We start from the raw sequence: 13,811 nt of genomic DNA, 5'->3' as shown, positions 1-13,811 counted from the left end.
AAACCCTTAAGTCGCTGACTGCTGAGGCGTGAGGATGCCATCTAAGCCTTTCATTTTTCTTTACATAATCCTGTGTGCTCTAAGCAAGTATTTTGATACTAATAAGCTGTGTACTAACTGATGGGAGATTTGCAAAGAGAAGATTGAAATCGCTATAGGTCATAGATAAGTAAAAGCAAATTTGTCAACACAAACACCGAGAGCACATGCCTTGGCTCCACACCAGTCACAGAAACGGGCATCACATTGGTTGACACGATTGCATTTTGAGCACAAAACTGTCTTCCTTTGCTGGCTGTAGTAGGGTGAGGGAGTATCTCCTCCAAACATGGGCTAATAAAACAAAACAAGGATTAGGGAGAAAATACTTCTTTTAAAGAAAAGCTCACAAGCCAAATAAGGGAAAAGAGGAAAGCAAGTTACTTTGATAACATAAAGTAATATTTAGCCTAAAAGAATTATTTCAACTTAGAATAAGCAACAAACTCACTTGGATCGGAGCTATATTTTTTTTCTTTACAAAACCACAGTAAAATGTGGCATTAATTTTTAAATATTTGTAGCAGAACTGAGTGAAAAAAAAATCCTTATCAATTATGTCCTTTTACACTGAGTACTTATTAATATGGCCCACGTGCAAGTACACTTGAAGTTAAGAGGGAGGTTTCTCTGCTGATAAACTTATATTTTCAAATCCAAAACACAAGAGCTATTTTTCCCTTGTACCTTTTCTTGTAGCAGTATGGCAGAGTGTGTTCAGACTATGAGTTTTCTCTCAGTTTGGTATTTGCCTTTTTTTTTTTTTGCATTATTTTACTGTATACAAGTTATATACTACCTAGCTTTCCTACTACAATTAACTTACATGGGTATTCAAAATAAAATTGATTATTCAGCTGAAACTTCTACAGGTTGGGTATAGATCCTAGTTAGGACAAGTAAGTCTTAAAATATTCTGCTAGGTTTTGCCTCAGGGCTTCTGCAGTTTATTTTCTCTGCAAGTCAGGAATATGGATAAGGAACAGAACCCAAGGAAAATTATTTTGATTGCATACACCACAACGGCAAGTAAGCAAACATGAAATAGCCCCACTTTCCTCTGTGGCCTGCATTGCAATTTGAATCATGTAATTTGGGGGTTTGTTTGGAAGATAAAATTTACAAGAGCACGAGTCTAAATAGGTTCTAAATTATTTAATAACCATTAATAGTAACATAATAATTATTAATTATTCAGGAATTACTATTGGTTATCACTAATTAATCACTATTATTAGTAAAAATTCTGATTACTATTAATAATTGTTAGTAAGCGTTTAGCTTTCTCTCTTAGCTACTACAGATCTCACCATTCAAGTCATATGCAGCTATGTATTAACATCTACATCCAGTGAAGCACCTAAACACATGGTTATCTTAGGTAAGTATAGATTCCTACTGAAATTCACTTTGAAATGACACCTCGGCGGCTATACAAGAGGTCTTTGCCTCTAGCTACTGACAGTTTTAGAACTCAGGATGTTTCCATTATAATCAGAAGATTTAAACTCACAAATCATTATTCTTCTCTCATTTCTGTATTTAACATAACCTGAAGAAATTAAATGTACCGTAAGGTTTTAATGCAAGACTCTTCAGAAGTGAAAGTAAAATTATTCTAAGGGAACAAATGAACAATCTAAATGGGGAGTTGAAACAAACAGCCATTTTAGGGAGAACACTTATCATTGCTTTTCTCACCTTTGTGCAGAGTCACAGCCAAACACAAGCATAGCAGCTGCATGCACGTAGGGAAAGCAGCAAATAGAGATAAAATAACGTAAAAGAAGCTTTTATTTTCACAAAATAATTGAAATCAACAAGAGTGATCATCCTGATGTGTATACTCGAGTTTTCTGTTGCAATTGAAAATAACCTGAACACAAACAAGACTGCCTTGGAGTCAAGACTACTCATTTTCTACGAGCCTTCCGAGCTTTTACAATGGCATTTGCAGTCCTGACTTCCACAGGAAAAACCTGAAAGTATATGATACACTTCTGTTTAGCTGGACATTTGTGATGGAGCATCCATGGGAGTGCTGAGCTTGCACAGGGCATGAGGGAGGGAATCTCTGCTTTTGTAACGTAGGCACACAGTGATATGACATGAGTTTTCAAAAAAAAAAAGGATGTTATGCTTTGATTTGATTAACCCCACTGTGATTGATGCAAGAAGCCTTACCATCTGTATTTCAGGCAGTTTGCTTTCACAAGTCACACAGTGTTTATGGCGGAGAGGATTTCCTGTGCCACATGCCTGACAAATTACTTTGCCCTTTTAAACAGAGAAAAAATACATTTCACATAGTATTTGAAAACTATGAACAACATTTTTTTTTTTTAAACTATGGTACAGTTCCCTCAGGAGATCCAGTATCAATACCTCCAGATCTTTGTATATATTATATGTATATATTAATGTATGTATTATATGTATATATCAATGTCAGTTTGCCTAGTCACTGCACTCACACTCTTGAGGGCAGAGAGGCCCTGCAGAGGCATCTGAACGAACAGGAGAACTGGGCAATCACCAACCACATGAAGTTCAACAAGGGCAAGTGCTGGATTTTGCACCTGGCACATGGCAACCCTGGCTGTACATACAGACTGGGGAACGAGACGCTGGAGAGCAGCTCTGTGGAAAGGGATCTGGGGGTTCTGGTCCATGGCAAGTTGAACATGAGCCAACAGTGTGTCCTGGCAGCCAAGAAGACCAACCATGTCCTGGGTGCATCCAGCACAGCATTGCCAGCCGGGCAGGGAGGTGATTGTCCCGCTCTGCTCTGCACTGGTGCGGCCTCACCTGGAGCCCTGCGTGCAGTTCTGGGCGACACAGGATAAAAAGGATATAAAGCTACTGGAGAGTGTCCAGAAGAGGGCTACGAAGTTGGAGAAGGGTTTGGAGAGGAAGCCATATGAGGAGCAGCTAAAGTCACTTGCTTTGTTCAGCCTGGAGGAGACTAAGAGGAGACCTCATGGCGGCCACAGCTTCCTCACAAGGGGAGGAGGAGGGGCAGGCACCAAACTCTTCTCTTTAGTGACCAATGACAGAACCCCAAGGGAATGGCAGGAAGATGTGTCAGGGGAGGTTTAGGTTGGACATTAGGAAAAGGTTCTTCACCCAGAGGGTGCTGGACACTGGAACAGGCTCCCCAGGGAGGTGTCATGGCCCCAAGCCTGACAGTGTTCAAGAAGAGACTGGACAACACCCTCAGACACATGGTGTGAACTGTGGGGTTGTCCTGTGCAGGGACAGGAGTTGGACTTGATGATCCTTGTGGGTCCCTTCCAACTCAGGACATTCTATGATTCTATGAAAACAGATAGTCTGGTATCTGCAACGAATAACAATAATAATAACATACCATGAGGGTGCCCTAAAAGATCTTAGGACATTACTATTAACATGTGAGTTTCCACCAAAGCCAAGTATAGTGAGTCTAATATTTTGAATGTTGCCACCAAATAGTTCAGGTCTGCCTTTGTACCTACATCAGGGCTACCATAAAACATTAAATTTGGACCAATTTCTATTATCTACTTTGACATCAAGCTGATAACTGTCTCAGATTATGAATGTCCTTTCTTATCTGTCTTCAGCCAGTACTTTCCTTTCAGCATCCTGCTTCCAAAAATGTTCCTTTGCAATTATCACAAGATCACACAGAATGGTTAAGGTTGGAAGGTACCTCTGGAAGTCATCTGGTCCAATCCCCCTGCTCAAGCAAGGTCACATAAAGCAGGCTTCCCAGGACCATGTCCAGACAGTTTTTGAATATGTCTAAGGATGGAAAATCTACAATCTCTCTGGGCAACCTGTGCAGGTGCTCAGTCACCCTCACAGTAAAAAAGTGTTTCCTGATGTTCACATGGAACCTCCTGTGTGTGAGTTCATGCCTGTTGCCTCTCCTCCTGTCTCTGGGCACCACTGAAAAGAGCCTGACTTTGTCCTCTTTGCACCCTCCCTTCAGGTATTTATAGACATTGATGACCTCTGAGCCTTCTTTTATCTAGACTAAGCAGTCCTAGCTCTCTCAGTCTTTCATCCACTCCAATTCCTTAATCATCTCTGTGGCCCTTGATTGGACTCTCTCCAGTATGTCCATGTTTCTCTTGTACTGGGAAGCCCAGAACTGGATACTGTACTCCAGATACAGCCTCCTCAGTACTGACTAGAGGGGAAGGACCACCTCCCTTGAGCTGCTGGCAACACACTTCCTAAATGCAGCCCAGGATACCATACACTTCTTTGCCCCAAGGGCACATTGCTGAGTCATGGTCAACTTGGTATTCACCAGATCATCAGGCCCTTTTCTGCAAAGCTGCTTTCCAGGTGGGTGCCCCTCAGCATATATGGGTGCAGGGGGTTGCTCCTTTCCAGGTGCAGGACTTCACACTTTTCCTTGTAGAACTCCATCAGGTTCCTGTCAGTCCATTTCTCCAGAAGGTCCCTCTGGATGGCAGCATGAACTTCTGGTGTATCAGTCACTCCTCTCAGTTTCATATCACCAGCAAACTTGCTGAGGATCCAGTCTGCCCCATCACCCACATCACTAAGGAAGATGTTGAATAGGATCAGACCCAGTCTTGATCCTTGGAGTACACTACTAGTTGATAGCCTACAGTCAGACCTTGTGCTACTGATCATCACTCCCAGGGTCCAGCTGTTCAGCCCATTTTAAATCCATTCACTATCTGCTCATCTAGCCCGTACTTCAGCAGCTTCTCTGTGAGGGTCTGAGACACTGAAGTTCAGGTAGACAATATCCACTGCTCTCCTTTCATCTACCAAGCCAGTCATTTCATCCTAAAAGGGTATCAGGTTGGTTAACCATGGCTTCACTTTTGTGAATCCACACTGACTATGCCCAACGATTTTCTCGTCCTTCACGTGCCTGGAAATGGTTTCCAGGATTACTTGCCCCTTCCCAGGGATTGAGGTGAGGCTGATCAGCCTGTAAGTCCCTGGGTCCTCCTTCCTGTGCTTTTTGAAGATAGGAATGAGACTTTGTTTCCTCCATTCCTCAGGAACCTCTCCCAGTTGCCATGATCGTGCAAAGATTATTGAACAATCCCATCACCCAACTCCCTCAGCACTCATAAGTACATCCCCCATCAGGGCCCCATGAGCTTATGTATATCCACTTTGTTTAATTATTCTCTAACCTGATCCTCCTCCATCAAAATTTAAGTCTTCCTTCCTCCAGACTTTCTCCTCTGGTCTCCAGGGCCTTGGATTTCTAAAGGCTGACCTTACTAGTAAAGGCTGAAGTGAAGAGTGCAGTCAGTACCTCAGCCTTTTCCATGTCTTGTGTCACCAGGTCCCTCAATACATTCAGCTGTGGGCCCACATTTTCCCTAGTTTTCCTTCTGGTATTCATATACTTATAGAAGCCCTTCTTGTTGCTTTTGACATCCCTCACCAGATTCAGCTCCATCAGGGCTTTGGCTTTCCTAACAACATCTCTGCATATTCCTCCCAGGTTACCTATCCCTGCTTCCACCTTCTGTATACTTCCTTTTTATATTTGAGTTTTGACAGGAACTCCTTGTTTACCCATGCAAGGCTCCCCCATGCCCCAGTCCTGCCCCGCTGCCCCAGTCCTGCCAGCCCATCTGTGCTAAGCAGTTACAATCAAATGAGGTAAGCAGAGTCATGAAGACATATTTAATAAACTTAGGATGGTTAGTAATACTAAGGCCATAAATCATAGAATACCTCTCTACCGAACACAAGTGCATGCATTCCTGTCGTTCAGACTGCTGCATCGTGCTCTTTAGCATGCCTTCCTCAGTGTATGTGGTTTACCTTTAATGATTCTTTCTATTCAAGGTGGTTTTCATCCTAGCAACTCAGGAGGGTCAAACTCATTTTCAGCAGAGGCCACATCAGCCTCGCACATGCCTTCAAAGGGCCAAATGTAATTTTAGGACTGTATAAATGTAACTATTCCTACATTTGGCCCTTTGAAAGCAACCGTGAGGCTGATGTGGCCCCTGCTGAAAATGAGCTTGACACCCCTGTACTAACTCTTAAATCTGTCATAATTTAATTACACAAACCCAAGCTGGATCAAAATATTTGTAATGAAGTAATCCCTTAGAAAAATGCGTGCCAGGAGGTAAATTGCTATTTTGTTTTATTTATTCTCAATTACCTTTACGCAGATGTTGGTTTGGGGCTGCAGCTGTGGAGCTATTGGCGACTCACATACAATGCAGGTGGGCGTATTCATTGGCACAAGATGTCTGCATTCAAGACATGGTGCCATCTGAAGAAAAAGCCACATCACAGCATGTTAAGGATCATAATGAGATCATTAAGATAATACTGAGATTTTCAGTATTTTCCTGGTTAGAGTCTACATCAGCAGCAAACTCACTGGAAACACAGAAACTGACAGCAACAAATGCTTCTATTGATCCTTAAAGATAAAAGGCTATTAAGAAAATAAAAAGAAAACTAGGAAGAGAATGTTTTACGGATTACTAAAAATATGCCAGAAAGGTACTAAGTTAATTTTCAGTAAATTTCAAATGTTACTATAAAATGTGTGCAGGTAGTTCAAATCCTCCTAATTATGAACCTAATCTAAAGAGGTGCTGAATATTCTCTGTCATCACTTGAAACTACAGCATTGCCCCAGATAAGACAACTTTTTGATGATACAGGGGAAAAAAAATACACTATTGACTTGTTAGATCAGGTTATTATCTCTTGGGAAAAGCTTAGAGAAGATAGTTACAAGTATCACTGTAAAAATTCGGTGCCCTTACATATGCCCACACATGCTACCGTTTAAGGTTTCAGGCATATTAGACGGATCTTCTACAGCTATTATATAAGCACTAGTCAATAATTAACTAACCGCACTAGTTAGCACTGGAATAAGATGCATATGCAGGTCCTGAAGATGTGGTCATTGTTGCAGGATGAGGAGGAATCTGAATTTGGTGATGCTTCCTGGCACAAGTGAATAAAACACTATTTACTTTTTCGTCGTTATCCTTATTAATATATATGGCACTTGAAGCAAACTATGGTTAATTTTCCCCATAATTTAAGAATTACATCAGGTCCACTGTTAAAGGTATTGAATCAAATAAAACAACCAGAACAGGGCTTCACAAATGAAAGCATGACTAAATAATGGTTTTGCCAGCATTGAATGTGTAATTTGCTGAGGAATTTGTTTTCTTCAAAGAAGATTTGTTGATTGTTCTGATGTTCTGCTGACCTGTGCTCCTTCAGGGGGTGGGAAGCGATGTACTGGCACAGGTGGGATAGGAGATCCACATTCCTGACAGAAGTGAGACAAGGGGTCAGACAAGCGAGGTGCAGAACAGTGTGCACATCTGAAAATAAAAGCAAACTGTCTGAGCTTGTTTTGATATTGTACTGCTGCATAATAATGATTAATGTGGAAGCTGTTGTGACAGGACTTAGGCCACTGATTTCTCAGTTGTGGTTTCCAAGCTATGGTGGTACACCAGACCATGCCCCAGCATCCATTATATGAGGTTCTGAACTCTAAGCAGCTTTACAAGGTAGAAAGCTCTCTGGCTGCCACGGAGTTTCATACTTTCTTCCTCACTCAATGAGGTGAACAATCTCCTGACAAACAATCTGTATCAGGCCTCATTGCTGCAACATGGGGAACCACTGATGTAGATCACATAACACTTTCAATTTTGATAAGTCCGTGAGACTACTCCAGTGAGCAGTTTTCACCTACAGCAGGGAGGGCTATACACTAATTTAAAAAAACAGCTTTTCCTCTGATCCTACAGGTATTAGGATTTTTTTTATAAGGATGAGATATTTGCGTATGATGAGATGTAAGTAAAACCACATGTAAGAGAGTTTTCAAAGCCCTGCCTAGATCACATTCTCCAGTTATGAGCCAGTGTGTGTCTTTGCTTTTCTCATTTTTACAGAGCCCCACAATATTATCAGTTTGGTTCCAAAGGCAATTACTCAGTTACTTTCCAAGAACAAACATATTAAAAAGAGAACTCACTTACTTGAGGAAATCTGTTTCCCTCTGGATCCTTGCCACCTGTGTGCTTGCTAAGCTTTTCCGGCTTGTTACTGCAGAAGAACTAGCAAACTGAAATAAAGGTAATTCTATAACCTTAATAAGCGACTATTTGAAAAATGCCTGTAAGAGTAGCTATTTGAGACAAACTGCACTGAAATGCATTGCTTTAATTAATATCTACTACACTTGATTTCCCTATTAGCTGCATTAAGGACCCACAACTTCTTCCAATAAAAATAAATTAATGTCTTGCTACTTACTTCCAAGACAGAGTTACTAAATATTAAGTTTTAAATATCAACTTGCCAACTTATAGCAATAATTATTTGCTAATTGCAGATTCAGTAATGTATTAAAAGAGAATTGGTAGAAATGCAGGTATTGTTAGGTTGCTTTGCCTGGTTTTGTCCTTACTGATAACTGTGTACTGCTTTGGGCATTTCTATTCTAGTCTGCCATTACCAGTAAATTTAAATGAGTAGCGTATAATACAGCCAAAGGCATTAATTGCTGAGATATTATACGAGAATGATCACAAATCTTCACCTCTTTATTTTTTTAGAGCTTAATTCTGATGACAGCCTTTAAGAGTTTTCCTCAACACCCCTTTGCTTACCTGTAATGAATCTATTGGTGGCGCTGAGACGGGTTCCTCTCTGTACTCTGTTGTTTCCAAATGACTGGCAGGGAGCTGTGGTCCTTGCAGGGACATGTGAGCAGTCTTTTTTTCTGTTTCCAAGTCTAAAATTACAATCCTGTTACTCCACTGTCATTCACTTCATGCAGTTAACATGAATATTACATACTACCATTTTAAATTCCCATAGCTAAGCATATTTTAAAATGTATCTGACATCCAGATTTTGGGTTCATATAAACTGCATGGAATTACAGGAAATTAAAGTAGAAGAAACCTCATTCTTCTCTGAAAGAGCTTACTTTTTTATTTTTCTCAATTTATGGTTTTCTTCCTTCCTGCATGTTCAAAATAACCTCAGCTCCTAAGAGTAAATTAATGAGTAAACATTAATATGATTCCCTGAACTTAAACAGACCTATGGCCATTACCGTGGAATAACAAGTTTAATCTACAGAGAAAATCTAGGTCAAGTTTTCATTTCTGCTTGGTGTACTTATTTTAGAATATTACTGCAAGCAAACATTGGTAAAGAACTCCATAAAGGATTTGCAGTCCCATCAATTTAACAGCATTTTCTGGTACAAAGGGAAATATAGACTGGGGTTTGTTATGTTGCTCAGAAATGAATGAATTTTTAATATGTTTTAAGAGGTAATGCGATATGTATGGAAGTTAATTTTTGTTCTCTATTTGCAGTGTTGAGCAATAGAAATAGAATTCCCAGAGGGTGTTCTGTCTTCTGAGATGGTTTTGAAATTACATATTTTACCAATGATATAAGAGGAAAACCTTATATTGCATATTTTAAGTTAAGACGGAAGTCTATTTCAGTCTTATGAAGTAATACTATACCTTGAAAATCTTGGGGTGCTTCACCCCAGGCAGACTTGATTTCCACATTCACTCCATTCTTCTTTGGTTTTGTAGCAAACATCCCACCTCTCCTCTCCTAAAAAGTAATTCCATTTAACTTCCAAATGAAATGTTTGGTTTGCACTAATCTTCTCTTGCTATAGTTGTTTGTTATGATTTTTAAAGTATGTGCTCATTTTCAATGCAAGCATTTGAAAATCTTAAATAATAAATGTATTTTTTAAATATTTGACCTGGACTGCTAATGAGAGGTGAGTGAAGAAGATAAAAAAAATTGTCCACTTGAAATTTTAGTATTACAAAAAGGACAAAGGCAGCAAAGATGGGCAAACAGAGGTAATAAAGTTTATAAAAACTATAGGCAATGAAGTTTTCATCTCTATGTAATGCCATACATACAACATTTTATATTCAGATATGGAGATAAATTTGCTAAAACTTGCCTGTGTGGTAATATCTTTCAGGAAATTCTTGTCATTGTCTTCAACAGAGAAGAGGATGTTCGGTTGCTTGTACTCTACCAGAAATACCTTTGTTACAACTGTACTCTCTCTGCAGTCCCTGAAAATCAATGTTCATAAAGCTATATATATGCCACAAACCTATGTGCAGCAAAAAGTAAATCACTGATGAACACGGCTCATTTGCTGGTACAACTCTTCCAAGCTTGCGAATCATTATTTCAGTTAGTAAATATAATCCTGAGCAATACTCTCAAGTAACTACTGCCTTGTTTTGTTCTTTTTAAATTTTTTTTTTCAGTTTAAAATGTGCACACTAAGAAGTTATCAATAAAATGTATTAACATTTTAATCCCTCAACATCTTTTACATGTAAAACTCTTGATACTCCTGTATTTGCTTTCTGGGGTAACTACTGTTTGCCAGCATCACAGAAAATAGAGGAGAGCAAGACTTTTATTCCATTCATAATACCATACTAATTTTCCCAGTCAAGCAGCAGGTAGCATTATATTAATTTGATATAACAGCTGTCATGTTATATCATTTATTAAATTACAGCAATAACACTGAAATGGCTGTAAATTACTAAACAATTCATTTAGGATTTATTGTGATTCTAGAGCATGTATTTAGCCCACCTGAAAATGTCTTAATAAAAACATGCTGTAAACAAGTGTTAATCCAGGTAATGATATCAGAAAATACAGGTAGGCCCAGGTTTGTATTGATACATTCTGGTGCAGACACAAGCAAAGGATACTTGTGGGTGCTAACAGTGGGGGAACAGCAAGCACAAATCCCCAACTGCAGTGGAAGTTTCTTTTTCCTTGGAAATAAAAGATAATAAAACAGGGTACAGGCAGAGAATGCGTTTCCTCTCCCTGTCCCTAAGCCTGAAGTTAGTTTGGAGAAAGTCAATGGCCGTGCAGCAAAATCAATTTTTTTTTCTATGTATTGTATTTTTACTTTACTCTTGTACTATCATTGTACTTAAGCTGTGAGGTTTAGCATTCTATGCTCCCTCAGGAGAAACTAAGCAGATTCCTGGGTAGACCAACTTCTATAAATCTGCTGAATCACTGGATGACCTGAGAAACAACTGTACTAGTTCCTCTGGCATTTTCGATGACCACCCTCAAAAGGATGTACTCTATTTCATTAGTTTCTCAGCCACAGCCTCTGCGGATCATTGGCCTACATCCACAGCCTGGGATATATTCTCACCCACAGCCTCTACAGATCATTGGCCTACATTCACAGCCTGGGAGATAAACATCTAAGAGATAATCCAACTGGACATTAATGGATAAAAAGTATTATAAGAAAGTGAAGTCAATGCAACCTGTGAAGATCACTTAGATTGCAAACTGGCTGGAGAAAGGGGCGTCTCGCATTTGCAAGGTCTGGAGTGCTTTACACAACACGGCTCTAAGTCATGACCAGAATGTCTGTCCCTTGCCAAAATACAACTGAAATAAAACAGGATACTTACTTTGTAACTGCCAGTGCCTTGACCATTATTTTCCCAACTGGTAATACGATAGGACCCTTATACTTAAAAGTGTTGTGCTCTCCATAGCCAGGTTTCCTAAGGAGTTCAGGTTTACTTCCATCCAATGTGTAATAAATTGAGACGTCAGGTGTATCTGAAAGACAGAGAGAAAGTAATCAGCCAAACAGCATTCAGCCATTGAAAAACAAGCTCTGTGCTTCAAAGTACTCACTACTGTGCTTGATTTTTCTTACATAAAAAGCAGTTCCATAAATGACTGAACATTTGGGACCAAAACTGTTCCCCCCATGAAAAATTAGTCACTCAACAAATACAGTTTCATTGTAAGTAATATTTCCCTTCATAAAGTAGCTGTGCAATTCTTTAAAAATTAAAACATTGTAAAAGCTTATCCATTCTAATGACAGAAAAGATATTTCCTCTCATGGTGCAAGATGGCATTTCAAATATTGTAAGGAAAACCTTTGGGGTGAGCCTGGCAAATGATACTTTCAAGCACTGGTTTTGCAGTCAAAGTGAGATGCAGCAGGTTAAGACCTTGATCTTGGAAGCAATTAAGACTGCTAACATATACGAAATAATTAATATGTCAATAATATTGTTTGAATGCACAAAATTAAGTGCAAGTATATTTGCTGTATCAAAACCTGTTGGTTAATTGTATAAGTTACTTAATGAAGTCAGCACTCATGAGAATCATAATTAAATGCAAACAAAAGCATAGAGGCTAAAAGTTTCAAATGAACACACAGGAAAAGGCTTTACATACAGTCAAAACTCTTACTCGTACCTGATTTTATTTCAACAAGAGTATTTGTGTCTATTTCATGCTTAGCCTTCCCTGGAAAAGGGATTTGAAGGGGTATGACCTGAGGAACTGAGACAGAGCCAGCTGTCATTTTTCTCAGCAGTGATCTTTAAAAAACAAAAAGGCAGACAATATTTTTTCTAAACAGAAGAATGCATTGAGAAATACAGTCTTTCAATGTGATTCCTTGTCTTCATTTATCTTTAACAGAGAGAACACCAGGTTACTTAAACTGTTAGCTCTCATTAATCTTTGCGTGATTTTGACATTGAAAAGAAGCAAGATCCTATCAACCATCACACTTCCAACTTATTCTCCCATTGCAGAACTGTGATCAAAGCTTGAGATGGGCACCGCTGCTTTCATTTCACTTTGGCCTTCCTTGCTCAAGTCTGATTTCCGTGTATTCAAGTGAGATGCTTTAGCATCATACATCAGCAATACATGGTATGTGGACCCTAACCATGGCAGATTTGGTGTCATTTTCTCTGCAGGAAGAACCAGCCTCTTGTTTCATTGTGGCCACCTGAATATGTACAAGATGTCCTGAAAAGGACTAAAGCAAGATAGCTATTACTTAAAGCTTAACTCAGCTGTTGTACGTACTAAGAATATACCTATAAAACAGGTGCCAAATAGGATTTATCATAATTTACCTAGTCATTACCATGTCACAGAATTCAAGAGTGAAAAATTGCATTTGGATACGGTAACTTCTTACAGTACAACAAGATACACTCCAGATCTTGGAAACTGATACTCAGGGCCAGGAAATATGTCTACACTAGCAGGATTTGGTCTCATAAACAACCCTTCAATCCTCCAGAAACATCTCTCACATTACTCATCAATGCAGACAGTAATGATTCAGCATGGGAGGTGTTTGTTAGTCCACACTCTCACTGGGGCTACGTAAGGTTATGCCACAGCGCTGCCTGCAGCTGCCTCTCTGCTCAGCTGGCCTGCCCAAAACAGCAGCCAAGGCGTGCAGCCAAACTCTCCTGGGGTGCAGGGAGACACAACGAAGGGTGGATCAGATGTTTACCTGAAGCAAGGAGGCAGAGAGTATTTTTCCTCAAGGACCCACCTACTCTTCGCACACCTGGACCAAACACACAGTATCCTGTTTCAGCTTTCTGGGAGCCCAACAGCGGTGGGACAGAACCAGTCCTGCCGCTCCCCCCAAGCATGCCCGGCCCCTGCCCCCGCATGGGCTCTGTCCCTGCCTGCATTTGCCCTGCCAGGTCAGGCCTCGCTTCCCATCCTCTCACGGCACAGCTCACCCCACGGCAGCCCGCTCCATCCCTGCCGTGCAGCCCCTGACACCCGCTCGGTCCCGCTGCGCCGGCCTGACCACCCCACTCGATCCTGTCCCACAGCCCTGCCCACCCACGCGGTCCCGTGGCAGACCCTTGCCCACCCCCAGC

The 13,811-nt window shown here is 40.3% G+C and overlaps 1 protein-coding gene across 1 annotated transcript in view; it reads right to left on the bottom strand.

Annotated features, from left to right (window-relative positions):
• The window catches only part of DZANK1 (double zinc ribbon and ankyrin repeat domains 1), a 29,231-nt gene extending 15,756 nt beyond the window's left edge, over positions 1–13,475 (bottom strand). Inside the window, 11 exon segments of the mRNA XM_065631222.1 lie at positions 211–333; positions 2,224–2,316; positions 6,203–6,316; positions 7,283–7,400; positions 8,070–8,155; positions 8,703–8,827; positions 9,579–9,675; positions 10,043–10,160; positions 11,556–11,681; positions 12,372–12,491; positions 13,430–13,475. Of these exon segments, the coding sequence (XP_065487294.1) occupies positions 211–333; positions 2,224–2,316; positions 6,203–6,316; positions 7,283–7,400; positions 8,070–8,155; positions 8,703–8,827; positions 9,579–9,675; positions 10,043–10,160; positions 11,556–11,681; positions 12,372–12,475 (1,104 nt within the window). The 5' untranslated portion in view covers positions 12,476–12,491; positions 13,430–13,475.
• Positions 13,476–13,811: the final 336 nt, after the last annotated feature.

This window comes from Caloenas nicobarica, chromosome 3 (assembly GCF_036013445.1).
Source record: "Caloenas nicobarica isolate bCalNic1 chromosome 3, bCalNic1.hap1, whole genome shotgun sequence".
NCBI lineage: Eukaryota > Metazoa > Chordata > Aves > Columbiformes > Columbidae > Caloenas > Caloenas nicobarica.
Note: the sequence above shows the minus strand (reverse complement) of the source record. Positions and strands in the feature narration are given on the sequence as shown.